At 39.5% G+C, this 18,489-nt stretch overlaps 1 protein-coding gene across 1 annotated transcript; it reads right to left on the reverse strand.

Moving 5' to 3' along the window:
- Positions 1-11,448: 11,448 nt before the first annotated feature.
- Positions 11,449-18,468, reverse strand: LOC145480735 (uncharacterized). The gene is made up of 4 exons (XM_081459053.1): positions 17,443-18,468; positions 15,462-15,703; positions 13,762-13,878; positions 11,449-12,652 (listed from the first exon to the last, which is right to left on the reverse strand). The coding sequence occupies exons 1-4, from the start codon at positions 18,376-18,378 to the stop codon at positions 12,610-12,612; spliced, it is 1,338 nt and encodes a 445-aa protein (XP_081315179.1). The 5' UTR covers positions 18,379-18,468; the 3' UTR covers positions 11,449-12,609.
- Positions 18,469-18,489: the final 21 nt, after the last annotated feature.

Below are 18,489 nucleotides of genomic sequence, written 5' to 3' on the forward strand. Positions count from 1 at the left end.
TAAAAGAGTTTGGCACTTCTACAGCTCAAACCTGTAGTAAACTACTGTAGATCTTTGTACGGTTTGTGCATCCTTACATACTCTTACTTTAGATATTGGCGAAAACCTATCGATTGTCCTGGAAAGAGCACTTTAAAATTAATAATATGAGGGTCACATCTGGAAAAATAGCGAAAATAGTGTAAGAAATTTAACAGACGTTTTTATCTTGGGAAGGGGCAAAACTGTCCTTAGCATGCAAGCGTGTCTTAAAAGCTTACCGACCTAATAACGCTACTGTAACAACTTTGGGATTTTAATAGATACGAATCTTGAAACTTTGTACTTTTTTTTAATTTTAAGGCCCTCGTTTTAGCATTATAGACAGTCAAGGTGGCCAATATTAAAAGTTAAAAACAACGAGGCCGCGCCTGAAGGGCTCCATTAAAAACACTTGTTGCCTCGTTGTGCATCTCGTGCTCCATGAGAGGACACCTTGCCTGTTTTCTACAGACAAACAATTCACATGTCAAACTCATTTGTCATTTTGACAGGCACTTGAACGGCGCTTGAAACACACTGACAGATCACGAAACTCAAGAAAGAGCATGAACCCCGATAATCCGACCTTATCTATGGAGACGACTTTCAGACGCCCGCAAAGTGCTTCAACGGAAATGGAATCCGGCTCCAATGAGTTTTAGCTTTATTGTTAGCTTTCATTTTCAACCGACCGCCCGGCATGACTTTCAACTAGGACATGACGGAAGACACAACTGAATTTAAAATGTTAATAAAAGTCTTGTGATTAGGATGTGCCGCTATCATGAGGATATTAGTCATTTTGACTAAGCTGATGCTATGCAAGTAGCTTTCGAGCAGGCTACTATGCAAGGTAAGGACCAAAGGTGTTTTGATTCATTTCTAGTCCAAGCTTATCGCTGGATTCTTTCCCACACTTTCCCACGCAGAATTTTATCAATTCTCGCCAACAGCCCTCCAAGTTGGAAATATTGTAGATGAGAAGTGATAAATTCTGGAACGCAAACGTGGAACGTGCCAATGCAACCCGTGCATGTCGTGGGATAGCGGAGCTACGGGAGGGGCCTGGGGGGACCCAGCTTCCCCCACCCCCTCTCCCCGCTTATTTTGGGTAAAAAAAAAGAAATCACAATAGAAAGAAAAGCCGGCAGGGCAAGCAAGACACCCCCCCCCCCCCCCCACCCCGCCGCTTAGCTCAACGTCTGGATCCGCCACTGGTGACGTGATGAAAAACTCAATCGCTTTAGAGGTCATTCATTTTTCATCGAAATTGGAACGAGTTGTGTCGTGTATTGTGAACCCTAAGACACCGGCCACAAATTCGCTTTGTGATGTTGATGGAGAGTCTTATGAATGGCACTCGACTCCTCCTGTCACTCCCTCGTGATGGGTAAAGTACTGCTCGATCATCTTTCAACCGAATGGTTAAATGCTAGGGTTTTGTCTTTTCGTTAAATGCCATTTCCATCTGAAACAGCCTAATAAACAGTACCACGTGAAAGTACTGCTCAATAATATATAATATTATATGGCTTGTGTTTGTAGCCACTATAACGCGCGCTCTGATTGGCTAGCTCTAGGTCATTATCTCCCCCGTAATGCCCACGGGCCGATTACGGGCCTGCAAAGACCAAGCAAAAAAACTATATGATAAATAACTTATTAACCTCGGACGTTTGGTCTTTACTTGAAAATCTCAAACCTCGTCCTTGTCACATTGACGGAACGATATTTCGAGAGGAAGCAACATCAGCCTTAGCTGGTTTTCATGTGGGTTCTCTATCCTGGTCGAATTGGAATTTGGAGATGTTGGTTTTTGTGGAGGGAGGAAAACTGAAGAGCCCGGAGAAAAACCTCGCAAGGCGAGAATCAACGACAAACTCACCTCACATATGGCACCGCCCGGGCCTCATTGGTGGGAGGCGAGCGCTCTTACCACTGCGCCATCCCTGCTCAACAGCCTTCATTTGAATTATCACACACTAGATCTTAAGACTCAACAGTGCCACATGAAAGTACACTGAGGTCAATAACTTTCACGATCATTAGCTGGTTTGAATTAAGTCTTAATTAACCTGTTGCAGCTGGTGTTCTTTTACTTGAGGAGTGGCACAAAAAAAAAAAAGAGAACGGAAGATTCGAAAAGTTGAGAAATAGTCTGTCTTTCTTTTTGATCCCTATTTTTTGCGCTGTTCCCCAACTAACCACACTAAAAAAAAAAAAAAACAGTTACTAACCAAACACCGAATCCCTGGAACAGACTAAATAAATGTTCTAAAGGAAACGCGTGCGTCATAAATTTGAGGAGAAATGAACTTAGTACCCAGATCCTGCGCGTTATCGCGATCAGGCACGGACTGGATCAATGCCCTTCGCCACGCTATAAGAAACATTCTACATCCTCTGTCGTAAGAAGGCGGCTTTCTCAGCTGCGAACATCTGGTTTTCAACTAATAACAAATTTGCGCTTGATATAACCATATAACTAGCTACACAGGACATAAAAAGCAAGTTATTCCGGCCGATATTAATCTTGTTGGTTTTTTAATAATGATTCTGAAATCCATCCCTGAGTACTTAATATTCAGACCTTTGGTTGATGACTTTTATAGTCTTGTCAGTTGTCTGGTGAAAATGTGTTTCCTGTTTCAAGGAGAAATTAGACTTTGATCACTATTGCGAATTAATTAAACAGACAAACATAAATATAATTCTGTCATTCGTCTCAAAGCAAGTTTAGGTAATACACAATATCTGTATAAAGATCACGAACAATTGACGGGGAGAGTGAAGACTCTACTTGTCCGTATATTTCAAACAAAAACCAAAATGTGAATAGCCTACCACTTGCAATTCAGGTCACTTCATAAACGGCAAAGTTTAAACTAATCTTTGTTTAATCAGACTACGGCAATATTAAACTGAAAGAAAGCATGTGCTCTCAGCGCTCTGCGTCCCGTGACTGACAGTAATATCCCGAGACATTTTAGCTTGACTTTTGGCATTGCCACCAACGTGGAACAGACGCTGGTATTGATCAAAACACTCTTTATCGCTCTCTGCGGGACTATAAACACCACGGATTGCTAATTCCCGTTTGTTTTCTTTGGGCCGATAATTCGACGAAAATGAAATTTGCCTGACCTAAAGCTTAAAATCAACTGTGTAATTAAAGCAACGAAAGCAAAGAAAGCGGTATCCCATTCCTGACTGAAACTCGGTCTGAAGTGAAAGCATTAACGATGCGCTCCTCAAAACACACATGTTTTTCTCGGATGCACTGTACGAACGCGCGCGGCAGCGCCCCGCATGTTGGAAAATTGTACTCCAAAAAAGAAAAAAAACGCGTCATTTTGGCAACTCAAAACATGCACACAGAGAGCTATTTTTGGCTTTAATCGCTTTAATCAAGTATGCGAAGGCCTTTTGCACCTTTCGGTCGGCGACAAGTCCTTACAAACTCCGTCAAAATATCAAACAAGTGAACACAAGCTCGGCCTTGTGCAAGTCGTGACCACCACGACGAGCAGAGGCCAATGTATAATTGGAATAACAATAGGAACTGATAACAAATATTTACATTCTTTGTGAAGTTAACCTGGTAGCCGCGTCTTTCAGTTTATTCGTTTTAGAACGGCTGGCCGTTTGTAGTTATTTTTAGTGTAATACGTGGCAAAGATTGTTTGAAAAACGCGAGTAAAACAACGCTTGTTTATTCTGACAAAACGATTTGTCAGACTATTAGCGGTTTGTGAATGTCACCCGTAGCATTGCAAGAAGTTCCTTGTTAAACATTCATGACAAACGCAATTTAAAATTATAATTATGAGTATTTTTTCTTCACGGCCTTGATGTCAAAATTCCTGAAACGGAAATTAAAGTGGGAACCTAGAAAGATCACTTTAACAAAGATAACAAGCGTTGTAAATCTATCACTGGTTCACTGATCGAGTACACTGTATCGAGTCAAGTCTTCTTCCACTTGAGGCTCTTGTTCGCGCTCATCAGGGAAGCATCAATTTTGTACGCCTTTAATATTTTAGGGCTGATGGCGAGAAGTTCCGATAAACGAAACCACTGTGGTTCTTTTCGGGTTATCGCTGCCCTGCTTCCGGGATTCACTACGTTTTGGCAGCTTACGGTGCATGTGTATCGAAAATGGCCGGGAAATCGGCCAACGAAAGAAAATTGTGACAAACATGGAAACATACCCAAGTTTTAAAAGTTTTTTGTTAAAATTTATGTTAAAATATTAATCAGGTATGTTTATGTTTCGAATAGAAACTTCAAAGGAGTTGTTCTTTGTGCGATATTCAGACTTTTCAAGGGGCTCCCTTTGTAACAGATGAGTGAATGTGGAATTTGGATCGTTAAAATTTTTTTTGGTTCCGTTGTTTCACTTCACTCGCTGCACAACAGATCACTGAGGATGTATTAAAATTCTTTGCTGTCGCCAGTTTCAGAGAGTCGCTTCTTTCGAGATTTGTGAAATTCAACCGTTATTTTCGGAGGTTCTCTTCTCAGTTTTCAAGGATGGTTCCTTTCGAAACTTATACGATGTGAACTTTGTTGTCGGACCGGACAGTTAAATTACCATCACCACAACATGGCATGAATTCTATTGTGACATCCCACTACATCAAGCCAAAGCAGTTTAGCATTTCCCAGTCACCTGCTTATTCTCTCAATAGAAATGTTCTAAATATCAGTCCTATCGCAGCGACAATATTTTCGGGTAAAGCCCCACTTAAGATAACTGATGCTCGACGATTCCTCGTGAACAGAAGCTAGCCATGCGGTACTTTGACTATTTTTAGCTCTCCTTGATTAGTACATCTTCTGTTATTTTTGATACCACCCGTTAAAGTAAACTACATATTTGGCCATTTCCTGATCTTAAATCACGTATAATCTTGGGGAAACGTGTTTTACCGAACAACGTAAACGGAAAGTGTCGCCGTATATATTATAATCGCCGAACCAAAAGCGCGCTCAGTAGCTAGTAACTATTTTAAAAGAGAAACGTAACAGGGCTATTCGTGTATAAATACTTCGGTAACCAACATTTTTTCGAACGATAATTTATAGCCCTAGGTGTTGTTATAACCCGGCTAACTGCTTTTGGTTGTTATTCGAAAGGCTTGATATTTTCAAAATTGGATTTTTTCCAACCAACCAGAGGAAGCCTTGGGACAAGGGAAGCGATTAAAGCGCTGAACTTTGCCTTTTCTCGCTATAGATAGTCCACATGAAAATCGCGCCAGAAAAAATAACATTTCAAAATAGAAAAAAACCAAAGGTTTCTTTCGTGAACTGAAGGATTTAATGCATCGCGGATTGTTTTTCAACTTGTTGCTGCCGGTATCGTTTGCTTCGTGCTGTTTTCAGTTTCCGAAATCTACAGTTCAAAATAGAAACGGACCCGTTGCTATGGCAAGTTCTCTGTTCTTGAGCTATGTTTGAAAAGTGAAAGTTAAAAACAGTGTTTAAATACGTTTTGTACCACGCATCATTTTTCGAGAAAATAACCCACTGATGCAACTAAGAAATCGTCAGAACAGTTTCTTTTTACAGAAAGATAAAGAAAATCATGAAGATTCTATCGACCGATCTCTCCCCCTTTATTTCAGACAAATTCAGCCATTTTTAGAAAATATTTAATTATCGTTACATCATTTATTTGGTAAGTGATGGCAAAAACTTTGGTCAGTTAAGAAGCTAAGTTAAACTCGTCTTTTCGGAAAGCCTTGCTGACAACACTTTAAAAAAAAAAACTGGCTTAAAGAAGCTTTTAAATCAAAATTAACATTATCAACGCGAAATGACTAGAACTAAAAGGTTGTCATTCACTGAAAATAGAAAACATCGTTAGGATATTTTAAACAGGAATTTCACAGACTCAAAAATGAGCCACAGCACACTAAAAACCCAATGTTTTCATCTGGCGATAACGTCCACAATCTAAACATTGCGAAGCGTTTCTAGTCTTGAATCCTCTGTCCATTTTAAAATAATTTAAAAATTTCAAACTGAAACACTGCACGAAAAGAAGAGTTCGGGCCACTCTCAGTTCCATGGCGGAAGAGTTTCCCCACAAGCCGTCCGCGAGACTCGCAGATGACGCTCCAAAGCTTTCCTTGAGAATTTTCTGGGTTGGGTTCACTGCAGCTGCCAGAAACACTATGAAAATATATTCAAGAACAACGAGAGAAAGATTTTCTCCGAACGTCGAAGAAGCCCATTGCATTTAGGCGCGGATCGGAGCTATATCTTGAATACACAGTTTGATCGCTCCAAGGAATTGTCATGTCCGTCGCCGCACCGTTGTTTTGTGGAAGATGCGATCCATACACGTTATAATAAGCCCGTTCATATTGTCTTTTGAACATCGCGGCGTCCTCGTTACCTCGAGCGTATTCATTTAGGACAGCAGGAGTTAAAACGATAGAGCTTCTTCTCTGTCTCGGCACGGGCTCAGAGTTGCTCCTTGAGCGACCACATTGAAGTGAAGACTCATTCATTTCTGAATGACTGCAGACCATTTCCTCGCGAGGGAATATATTATTGCGAACCTCGTTCGGGCAGATATAAGATAATCCTTTAGACGTGTTGTGGAAGTGAAGTCTTATGTATCGATGGATACTTCTCTCCGGATTTTATAGTTAAAGCCAGTTATCTCAAGCTTCGTGTCCGCACTTCTCCAACAGGCAAACTCGTGCTTACAGCTTGAATCACTGAAGACAAACTCCCTCGGTCTTAAGAACAGCTCGCTTTGTGCCCCGTTGCTTTTGTTGTCAAGCTAAATTTAGATATTCAAATGGGCTAGACACGGCTTTCGGTATATTGTTTGCTTTTCATGAAAAGGTCAGGTAAAAATAGAACAACTCCGCCTCCAAAGTAAATTTGAAACTTTCGCCGCAATTTATTGCTAAACCGCAACCGCCTCCCAAGCCTCGCAAGTGTCCGAGATAAAGATTTTCGCTTTCCGATAAGAAACAAATTAAAACTTTGTGGCTTCAAGCGAAACGCAAAACACAAAGCAGGCGTTTATTTATTCATTTTGACTGCGTTTCTGAATTCAGCCACGTTTTCTTCATTATTCATTTCCCAAGACTAAATGAAGCATAAATTAACACGCAAGATCTATTTTTAGTTCTCAGCCAACCCCGAGAACAAAGGAGGGATTCGTTGCCTTAGCGATTTCGAATTAACTCGATTGCCGTATAACACCTACTTATCCCATATTTGTACAGCAAAAAACTTGGATTAGCTTTTAAACTAAAAATTACATAGTGGCCCACATACAAGGATTTATTTCGAAGGCTTAATGTAATATCGCGTGCTAAAAATATACGTCGAATGTCGGTAAAAAAATAACAACATTGCCAGCTTTTGATCGTGATAAGTCAGCTGCCTCAAGCCAAATTCAGCTGGTGTTACTAAGAGCTTATTAGCACTGAACCAAAAAATTACAACAATATTTACCTTCGTCTACATGATTGGCCACTAGGCTTTGGGCAAGCTTGCATTTCTTCACATTTCAGATCTGTTATTTTTTTAAATATAAACTCCTATTTTCGTAGTTTGATCTCAACAACAACAAAAAAAACATGCTAGTAATAAAGCGCGTCTTTAAATACACTATACGAGATTACTATCTGATAGTTACTTTTTTTTTCTTTTACGAGAAAAAACAAATTTATGAATTATGAATTTTGTCGTCTAGAGTGTCAGAGTGTTAGTGAACATTTCTCATGGTTTTTCGAAGGAACGATTGTTCGTCGCCACAGATCAACCATTGCTTTTAAGGACGGACATAAGTGATTTACATCTTGTATTGATCCCTATCTGACCTATCTGAGCTAGACGTAAAGGACACTTTAATATCACTCGCAGGAATCGACAGATCTGACTTTCGATAAATAAGGCCTTGGTCCCTAGTTTATTTTTACCTGTTTTCGAAAACTAGATTTCAAGGTGATTTTTCTTTAGTTATGCCCACGATTTATCCCATCCGTGTATATGTTTTTCACATTTCTGAGAAAGCAAGCCTGGTGGCAACCTTGTGCTTTGTTAACAAAACCTGACGGATATTTTTCCTACGGGGGAAAACCCAAGCGCTAACGGCGGTTGTTCATTTTTACCCTAGATTATGTCATGTGACGTTATCAAGAACTGATCTCAAACACTGTCCGATAAGGAACTTTCTTTCTGGCCAGGGTCCTCGCTCGTAGTAGATTAAAGTTGAAGGTTTTAGAGGGATTTGAAAACGCAACAATCACCATTCATTTTGGATTTGTTGGAGGAAAACTCGGGTAGGAAAATCACCTGATTATCGTTTTCGAAAAGCTCTGTCTTGAATGTTTCCCTTCCACACGAAAACGCAAACGCCTCGGGTTTGAAGAGCGTTTTCGAAAAGTTCCGTTTTCGTGACGGATTAGTGTGGACGGTAGGCCTAACCGTTGAAATAAAGATGCGTTTTCAAATTTCTTCGGCATAGTACATACGTCTACTATAAAGATATCACCATTAATATTATAAATATAGTGCATCATAGCTCGAGCGAGCGTTAGCTATGTATAATAAAATTATGCGATTACGGCAAACAGCCAAAACTGTTAGTACGCTTTGTACTGTCTTTCTTTCGCTGCTGTTTGTACACTAACAAGGAAATATCTGTATCGTTCAGTAAATTGGAGAATTTTTTCTATTTTTGTTTGGGTTGATTGCCTTAAGAAAAGAAATCTCTGGGAGAATTTTTGGCCACTTCCCATAAACGTCATTTTTTTAAAATTAACTTTCAGTTATTGGGATGTTTCCTTTTCATATTGCATCCATGCTAGGAACAATCTTGTCACATTGCTTTTATCTTATTTGACGTAATTTTGTTTTTCTACAAAATTGCATCTGGTACTTATTACACCCAGATTTAGCCGAACATTCATTATTCAATCCGCTTTTCCAAACTAACAGGGTTTGTTCAGTAAGCGGGACTAGTAAGCTTATTTGCTTACTTCATTGAAACAATTTTGATACATTTTGTTGATTAAATATTTTCATTTGCTATTTTGTTTGTCATCTCATTAGCTTCCACGGTACCCCAGAGCACTTGAAAGCGCGATCGATTGTCGGACTTGTATTTCTGCAGTTTTCCGAGCTCTCAAAAGGACAGATTCGTTTCCCACGCTTTTTATAGGCCGCATTAGTTTTGATTGGTTCTCTGGATTTGCTGTGTGGTTTGTGATTGGCAAGATCTAGTGATAACTTTGATTTAGGTTTTACGACAGGCAATAAAAGTAATATGCTTGCTTTAAAAAAACTCGCGCCACCCACGCAACCAATCAGATGCAAAACCTGAGACTGGTTGCATGCGTTTTCCCGCGCTTTGCGTCGACTGCTTCTACTTTTCCTTGATTCGTTGCCTCGCTTGAATTTGCTGTGTAGGCTTATATTGTTACTTTGGTTTTGTAGGAAACAGCGCCGTCCGGAAATCTACTAAGAAATTAAAGGAGAGTAGATGTCCTTGAATTGAAACCAGTGGTCAAGCCCACCACACTATAATACTGCTACAAACTATATCACTTGTTTATTGTGTCCATGGATGAATAATAACATGTCAGTTTAATAAAACACTTTGCTCTCTAAACCAGAACCATCCACTATCTTTTTAAACAAGAATTACATCTTGTAAACAAACGATATATAGTAAAATATTGTTATTAATAGACCTAACTAGATATTTTTAATTTAAAGATTCAATCTAATCGTGGACAACCACATTCTACGTCCTGCTTTGATATTTACTCCGGGAAATACTCCCTATATATATAGAGGATATTACACGGTGGCGAGAAGATATGAATTTTATGTTCGAGTGGCAAGAGCCATATATAACGAGTGAGCGAAGCGAACGAGTGACATATTGTTCTTGCCACGCGAACATAAAATTCATATCTTCGAGCCAACGTGTAATGTTCTTTTTATTATATGGAGAAACCAATTCAACAAAAGCAAAAGGCGGGAATCGTGCCGTCATTGAACGATACGACACTCACAAAGGTGACATACGGAAAATACGCCACTCGGGTCCCGGATGAAGTGGCGTATGGAATCTACGAGTGGTTTAGTTCCCAGTAAAACACTCTTCTCCATATAATAAAGTGGAATATACGGGGAGGTTCTGCCCAAAAGGGGTACCCTTTTCATGTTTAAGTGTGTTTAACGATTGGATTTAGGGGCTCGAGACTCTTACCACGCAAAGAAATCGAAAGCAAATAATCTAATTGTTTTTAATTAGTATAAAACTACTAGTCGTGAAAAACTATAACTAAATCCGCTTCACAGACACTTCGAAAAGGCAAAGAAGCCGCGCTCCCATCTTTTTAACAACCGCACACTGCCGGGCTACTCACTATCTACAGTATCTACAACGAAACCAATTAGAGAACGGCATTTGTGATTGAATGCTAGCAGATTTATACCAACGAAGTATAGCACAGGGGAGGGAAGACTGCCATTTAAGAATTTTTAAGACGCAGACACAACTTGAGGTTGACTGATTCATCCAAGAATCATGAGGGGTTACTAAAATAACAAACCTAGAGAAGGGATGTTGTATTTCTACAGTAAGTACATGGAAGAGTACCATGCTATATGAAAGATAAATAAAAGGAAAACCTCTTTTTTTTTTCTGTCTAAACTGGCATATAAAAGAGTAAGGGTTTGTACCGTGCAAAGAATGTAGTGTCCAGTGGTCTGAGGCTAGTGTATTTTGCAGTGACGTTACCACTAGTCGATTCAAACCTTTAATTCCCACTGGAAAGTGAAGGGTTTTGGGAAGAAATTCTAATTACAGGAGTAAAGTAAAAGATGAAATTATTCAGGTCTGTCAGTCAGTAAGGGCTGTACTGCATAGCACCTGTTATGTCTGAGCATGTTTGACTGGCCCTTAATGTTACGAGTGAACTTGCCTGTTGTTGATGCAATTCACTCATAAAGTAACAAGTTTGTTACGGGTGTGAAGATCATGACTAATTTTAAATAAGACAATCATATATAAAGCAGGGCTGTAACCCAAAATTATGACCAAGGCATTGTCCATGAAAAAATTTTGACTGAGGCAATGAGGGTGTTTATGATGACTACAAACAACAAAAATGGAAAAATGAGTGAAGCAAGTAGCTTGGTTTACCTGCTACTAGCTATGGCCCTAACCAGGAAGAATTGTTGTGGGGGTGGGGGCAGTGAGAATAATTTTGGACTTGCACATCATAGCTTTAGCTTGCCTCTGAAAATTTATTTTTTGAACCTCTGGGCAGAGCCTTCCCAATATATAACTTTGTTGAGTAACTGCCCCCATGGTTAGTTATTACTAATTTAATTTTCCCTATTAAAGATGATTTCCAGTCTGTACTGCACAGTCTCAGCAACCCAATGTTTGTGAGTCTCACTTGATGGAATGCAAATCAATGTTATTTGTTACGAACTGCTTGCCTTATTTTGGGGCATTTTGAGTTCCTTTCCCAACAGTCTCTTTGATTTTCACAGCCACGGAGTTGTCTTATCAAGTGTTTTCACAAAGAACAAAACGTAAAGCTTCGCATCCATAGTGGTGGTTGGAAGGAAACTTTGAATCTACTTCATGTAAGTAGTTGCAAAACAACAACAAAAAAAAACCCTTGAGAGTGCGCAGTACAGACTGGAAATCATCTTTAAAATAACACTAAATGGTCTTCACTTATCTACAGAAACAAATATGAATATTTCCTGGCTTTTTTAAAAGTTTTGGAGAACACTGCTGTGTGTGTAGCCTTCAAGACTATAAATTTATCACTATGTCAAAGCACACTAGGAATGGCATTCCACTGGCATGAGACACTGATAAACAATACAATACAGACTTTTAACATATCTTCACTCTTCCATTGTTTTTTTTTTTTCATCCCAACTGGAGAGGGTTAAGAGGCTTCCACCCCAACCCCACCCTTGAGAAAATGTTTGTAACAGGTTGCTGTGAAGGAGCATTCCCCTAGATCCCCTCAAGAGAAATTTTGTCTTTGGTACAAAATCTTATCCAAACTCCCCCATCACTTGCCTTAAGGTGTCCCTTTTTCTTAGAAAAACTTTCAAATACCACAAGAGTTACATGTATTTTCTTCCAGAGATATTTCACAGTTTTTACTAGAACTTCAGTTTTCTTCCTTTAGTATGTCTAACAGAGGGTGTGTTTAAAACATGAAATGGCAAAATAGCACTTAACAATGTGGGATAAGGTTAACCCATGCAATTATTGAGAGTTAACCACCTTCAGGTCAGTGATATTTAGGCTAACCTGAACGCTATTCAGGCTAACAGGATGCTACTAGGCTTACCAAAGCGCCATTTACCGGTAGGCTGACCATAGTGACATTTCATCATTTTGTCTTTTAAACACACCCCTAACTGACCCTGAAAATTGTAAATGTTGCGTTTGTGTAATTTAAGTGATACTTGACGTTCTACCAGTTGGACTCTTGACTTTGAGATGGTTTGAGCAATGAGTCATCATTTTGGTTGATTTATTTCCTATCCACAGCAAGAGAATATTTGTCACAGTACCACAGTGTTTCTGTAGCCATAGTATTCATAGTATCTGTGAAAATGGAAACAGAGAAAAAGTGGCATGAGGTCAAGTCTGCAAATTATAATTTTGAAAGAAAAAATATAATTATATAATTTTGTCCAGACTTGAACCATGGGTGTAAGGTGCAAATTAAGTTAAGATGGAAGGCTACAAAAAGTAAGAGACTGGTTATGCCACATGTGGCAATACAGTTAGTTTATTGGACACAGAATCGAGTAGTCTGTCTGGGTTTTAGCAATGGTCAAGATCACTGTGTTGTGTTCTTTGGCAGGATTCCTATCTCTCACAATCCCTCTCTTCACCCAGGAGTATAACGGGACACTAGTGAACTCTCAGGAGAACCTGTCAAAGTGCTGGGGGGGGGGGGGGGGAGGTGAGGACAAGCCATGCAAATACAGACTAACTTCCCATGCATGGGGAGTAGACACTGCTAGCTACTTCACTCTGAAGAAACTGCCTTAATTTAAGTTCCTGTAACAAGGGCTTCTTTTGCCAAAGTGAACAATAATTTTCTTTAGTTCTGTTTTCTTTTGTTTTGAAAACCTCGGAAAGGATAATTCAACAGCTTTGGCACAGAAAGGGAGCCGCAGGGAAGCATTACATGAGAAAAAATTACATGTGTAGCTTATCCCATTTTATATGTTAGCCACAGTTAATAAAAGGGAATGGTTTTGAAGCCCAGCAAACATCAGAGGAGCAAACAAAGATGGCTAGATTCGAGTTGGAAGGTCTATGACCATGCACAATCTCTTGTTTTGTGATCATACATTAGCGTGAATTACATAGTTGTTTAATTCTGGCTTAGGAACTCACCAATAGAACCAATTCAGTTACGTAATTCATGCTAAGTGTATGAGTGCAAAACAACAATTGAAAGAACTTTGTTGGGCATAAAAACCATTCCCCAATCAATTAACCATGCTTTTACATTTTCCTCTACAGCATCAGAGCACCATTAGTAGACAAGCATCGCTACGATCAGCGAATAAAGCAGAACAGTAACCAGAGATGAATTCCCATTATTAACATGGAAGGAACTGTGTGATGAACAGTGAGGAGAATTTACCTTTTGATTTTGAGATTGAAAGGGCATTTTGCTGCCCTGATTCTGCACTCACCGAATCTTATGTGAGTTGTGTGGTGGCTGCTCTTTTCTCTTCAGTTTAGGTTTCTGTTTCTTTTTCTTCTTTGCTGCAAGTTTTAATTCTTCTTCATGTTTCTTTTTCTTAAGCCACCTGTTATAAAGACAGATTTATTAAATCAGTATCAGCTTTAGTTTTATACTAGTTGCATGTCCTTTTATGTGACAGCTCCTCAGTTTTTTCATGAGGGGGGCGTAAGGGTTTGCGGTGATGTGGTTTTGCATTATTTTGGTGCGTTTTTGCGGTAATTTTCGTTTTAACTCGCGGTATTGCGGTTTCAAAACACTAAGCGGTTTGCGGTTATCACAACCTTTAAGTCATGGTTTTCGGTGGAAAAAAAAAATGTGTGCGGTGATAACACTCTTTAGAACAGTCGGCAGACGGTCGGCATGCGGTTGTTTTGCAAGCGTGAGCCAAGTGTTTTGTTTTACAACGCATCAGGGTTCATTACATCAGCTTACAAGTTAACTCTGTGGTTTGCAATTAACAATCGTCTTCTCCACTGAACGTGAACTCTTTAGGAGACAAGAAGGTCACAATTCCAGAAGTAACATTTATTCCGCGTTCCACAACTAGCACAGGGTCCTCCAAGGTAATCAGTCACCCAATGCAAGATGTACAGGATCAGTGACAGAGTTTTTCAAAGCCACAGGAGATATCAGTACTCATTCAAGTACATGACCCACATACTCGGCATTTGGTTAGTAGTAAACAGAGTATAATAGTGTAGTACAATATACCGTCAGCGTTATGATGGTATGTTTAATATTAACGTACAATGTTATCAAAATATATCACAAGTCTTTCTGACATCAGCTTTCATATTGTGGCCTCCATGTACGTGCGGTTTTGGTATTCGGGAAAAAATCCGATGCGGTTTGCGGTTTTTTGGCGTATATCTGTGCGGTTTTGCAGTTTTCGGACCCCCCTTACGCCCCCCTCTTTCACCTATCACAATTTCCTAGCTTTTAACTACTTTTCTTCAAGCATGCATGTATCGTTCTCGCCCTCTACAGTAGAGAGGCAGGGCTTTGTGACCCATACACCTCGCAAATAGCAAATTTATAAAAACGCATAAAAGTCACTGGCTTCTAAGCACTTGCAGTTAGCACATGGCAGTGATGACATTCAAGACTACAGGGCTGTTCCATAGAAGTGCCCAGGTGCCACAAGTGACTAACCTTTGTGACTGGGAAAACTTACTTTTTCATACAGGCTTAAGTGCTGACACCCAGGATTTCATGGTCAGGGACCTTTGGGCTCCTAATAAATTTTCTAAAACCATTAATAAGCCTTGGACAATAAAATACAAAAAAAAACCAGCCTTGGACTATATTTTTACTTTTTAAACACAACAAAACCAAGAATTCAAAGAGTTCTGACAGAAGGGTGGCAAATTGTAAGAAAGGTAAGAAAGACTCAGGCTCACAGAAAATGTATCTGTCTCTAATTTACCATTTGCCACCCTTGGTTAGATGGTTGTGGAACTCTGTGGCTGGCCATTTTTTCTTTTTAGAGTTGGCCAACATTACCAGAGATGTTTCAATAAATGCCATATTGATTGCTAGCTGGGACGAAAAGAAACTGCCTGCAGTAGAGTCAGGTAACCATTTTTTTGGGGGGGTGGGGGGGGGGCTGGCATTTTGAGGTTTGACTGTACGTCTTAAGAAGCTGACCTTCTGAAAGCTTCATCACAGACTTGGCGATCTCTGATTGCATATTGAGATGCTTCTTCTGCTCTTCTGCTCTCCTCCAACTGTCGAAGGGCTTTGTCTTGTTTTCTCTTCGTATCAAGCCACTCACTGTAAGCTGTCTGTGCATCACTTTCCTTTGCTTCTTTTGCCTGTTTTTCTAGATTTGGGTCTGGTTGGTTCAACCTGGCCTGATGTGCCATTTCTATCTTAGCATATAACCATGCCTACAAAATACAAAATAATAAATCCAAAATTACTGGATCAGACTTACTTATATTAAAAATAATATTCCATGGCATAGCATGTCGTGATAAAGCTTTCTGAAAAAAATTATTTATATTTAAACAACTGTTTGACCTATTATTTATATGAGCATCTTTGCTGACATCATTGTTTATATTTTCCTTCATTAGCAGTTATGACTTTGCATAAAGAAGGCATCACGTAGGATACAAATTGACCCCAGATATTTAAAGAGCTTGTGAAACTTTGTGATTGGTGAAAAGTTTAGCTCTTTGGGTGTAATATTGTTCAAAGGATATATTGGCTTTCAAAAATTTCTGGATGCCAAAAGCGCTGGTGAGCTCATCCATTGTTTGTAAAATTTGTGAGTTTTTCAACCTGAGTCACTCAAATCATGCTCTAATTTCTTGGGAGAGTTTATATGTAGTACGCTCTTAGTTTCAATTTTCAGAGTTCCGATATCCTTGTATCTTCTCAACCACTGACTGAAGTGCTTACTGGGGCAAACGTTGTAAACAAAGACTCCCCTTCACATAAGCATTGTTGAACCCCCTAATACAGCCTCCCTGAGGCAGATTTTAATGGTTACTGTGCAGAGGAACGTTTCTAGTACAATCGTTAGGGTGGTAAATGGTAAATGTGAGACTTTGGGAGAAGGTGAGACTAGCATTTTTCTTTGCCAACCCAAAACAATTTGACTTTTCAAATTTTGTATTAAAAAAAAGATGTTCAGACGCTTGTTATAAAACAAATAAATGAATCAAGACTGAGAGAATTTCTTATTAGTCTTTCAAAAAATCAAAACTCTGAGACAGCTTTGTGGAAAAATAAAAGAAACTGTGAGATGCACATAAAAGCTAAAAAACGAGACTGCGAGACCTCTGAAAGTGGACGACAACTTTGCGAGACCCATGGTTTTTGAAAGACCATGGACCACCACTAATGGTTGGGGCAAAAATTCCCAGCTGTTGTCCATATATATATACATATATAAATATACTGTATATTATAATTCAGGAATTTCTAATATATCGGGGTAATACCTAATATTAGGGAGCTCAAGCAACGACGAGGACGACTTCGAGGACGACGCCTAGTAAAAAATGAATTTATATTTTACAAGCGAAGTTCGCTATTGTCTAGATCTGTCCGGTCTGCCAATGGCTCTAAAAACGTGCTTAAGCTGATTATGCAAAGATGGAGTTCAATTCCAAATGAAAAATACAAAAAATTAGCCGTCGTCCTCCACGTTCCGTAGACGACTCAAAACTTGGTCATTTCACGTTGTTGTATTCCAGAGGACAGCAAAGAAATGTACTAAGATTTATAACGCATGTGCACAGCTATTGTTTTGCTTATTAAACCTTTCGTTCAGCAACGTTCTCGTTGCCGTCGTCATCGTGGTTTGCTTAAGCTCCCTATTAACATTATGACCACCATGCTTTAACTCTTAGTTTCATAGTGGTAAAAATGGACATAAACCACAAATTAATATGAAGTTTTATGTCAATAAAACATTAGGTATCCTGTTACATTACCACTGTAAATGGAAGGTTATATGCTACATGACCCTTGAGTTGAACCAACTAAAAAGTTTTTGTCTTTTGAAGCCGATATTCAACATCGTTAAGGATCTCGTTCGAACGTTCTAGAACACGTTAATCATCATACCATGACAAGCTTTACCTACAACATAAGGTTTAAAAGAAAGAATACTTACTTGAAAGGCCCTGTCGGCGTCTTCTCTCTTTCTTTGTTGTTCTTCCCTTTCTCTTTCTTGCTCCTCTTTTTGTCTTCTAAGTTTAGCTTCTTTACATTTTCTTCTGATTTCGAGTTGCTGTTCAGTCATTGCATAATCAGATTTTATATGAGCATATTCGTCGCTCCTCTGTCGAAGAGCTTTCGCGCTTTGACTTCGAGTCCTATCAACTCCTTTTGCAGTTCTCTTCTTTTCATTTCTTCGATGCAGTTCGTGAACCGATGTAGTTTTCGGTCTTGGCCGCTTCTCGGGCTTATCCTCGGCTATTTCCTTAACACTATTTTCAGATGTTTCACTGCCTGTTTCTTCGCTCGTGGCGTTTTCGCCATTGTTTTCGGGCGCTATTCCCAACATGTCATAATACTCTGCTTTGATTTCACTGACATCTACAAGTTCGAATTTCCCGTCACGTTCTATTAGAACGCGATCTCCGATCATCTCCATCGCCGGACTTTTTGTAGGAGACGATTCCGAAGAGTCTTCTTTGTTATTACTTTGTAAGGAATCATTCTGTTCATCGCCAACTTTTCCTGCTGATTCACTGCGTTCATCAGCCGCGTCGCTTATCGTCACGCCATTTTCGAAAGCTTTAGTTACTTCATCGTCTTCGACCGTTCTTGAATTGTTGTCATCATCGTTGCTCGAAGGATCGCCACTATGTCCGTTCAATTTTTCTTCACCATTGTGCAACTGTTCATTTTCATTTTCATCGCCTTCTTGCATCAGTTTCTCCATTTCTTGCTCGTCTATACTGCTGTCAGAATCTGCTCGCGGTCGGGATTTTTCAGGTGACTCGAGATCGCCTTCGTCCTCCGAGAAAGATGCTCTCGTTATAGAGATGCGAACTTTGCTGGGATTATTTGGATTAACTTCGTCTTCGTACAAATCATTCTCCATGGTTTCCGCGTGATACCAATGAGTTTTCTTAACTCTCAGAGGGTCACGACGACAAATCGGAAGGTTGTTTATGTCCTCGTTATTGTTCGCATCACCTGTAGCAACCCCCAA

The sequence above is a fragment of the Orbicella franksi genome, chromosome 3 (genome assembly GCF_964199315.1).
Source record: "Orbicella franksi chromosome 3, jaOrbFran1.1, whole genome shotgun sequence".
NCBI lineage: Eukaryota > Metazoa > Cnidaria > Anthozoa > Scleractinia > Merulinidae > Orbicella > Orbicella franksi.

Bases quoted from the DNA above. Each gene is read 5' to 3' on its own strand.
- LOC145480735 (XM_081459053.1), bottom strand. From the start codon at position 18,378: ATGGAGAATGATTTGTACGAAGACGAAGTTAATCCAAATAATCCCAGC. The intron at 13,879-15,461 runs GTCAGCTTCTTA...TCTTTATAACAG, and splicing joins TGTGATGAAGCTTTCAGAAG to GTGGCTTAAGAAAAAGAAAC. The intron at 12,653-13,761 runs GTGAGTGCAGAA...CCATTTTCACAG, and splicing joins CACAACTCACATAAGATTCG to ATACTATGAATACTATGGCT.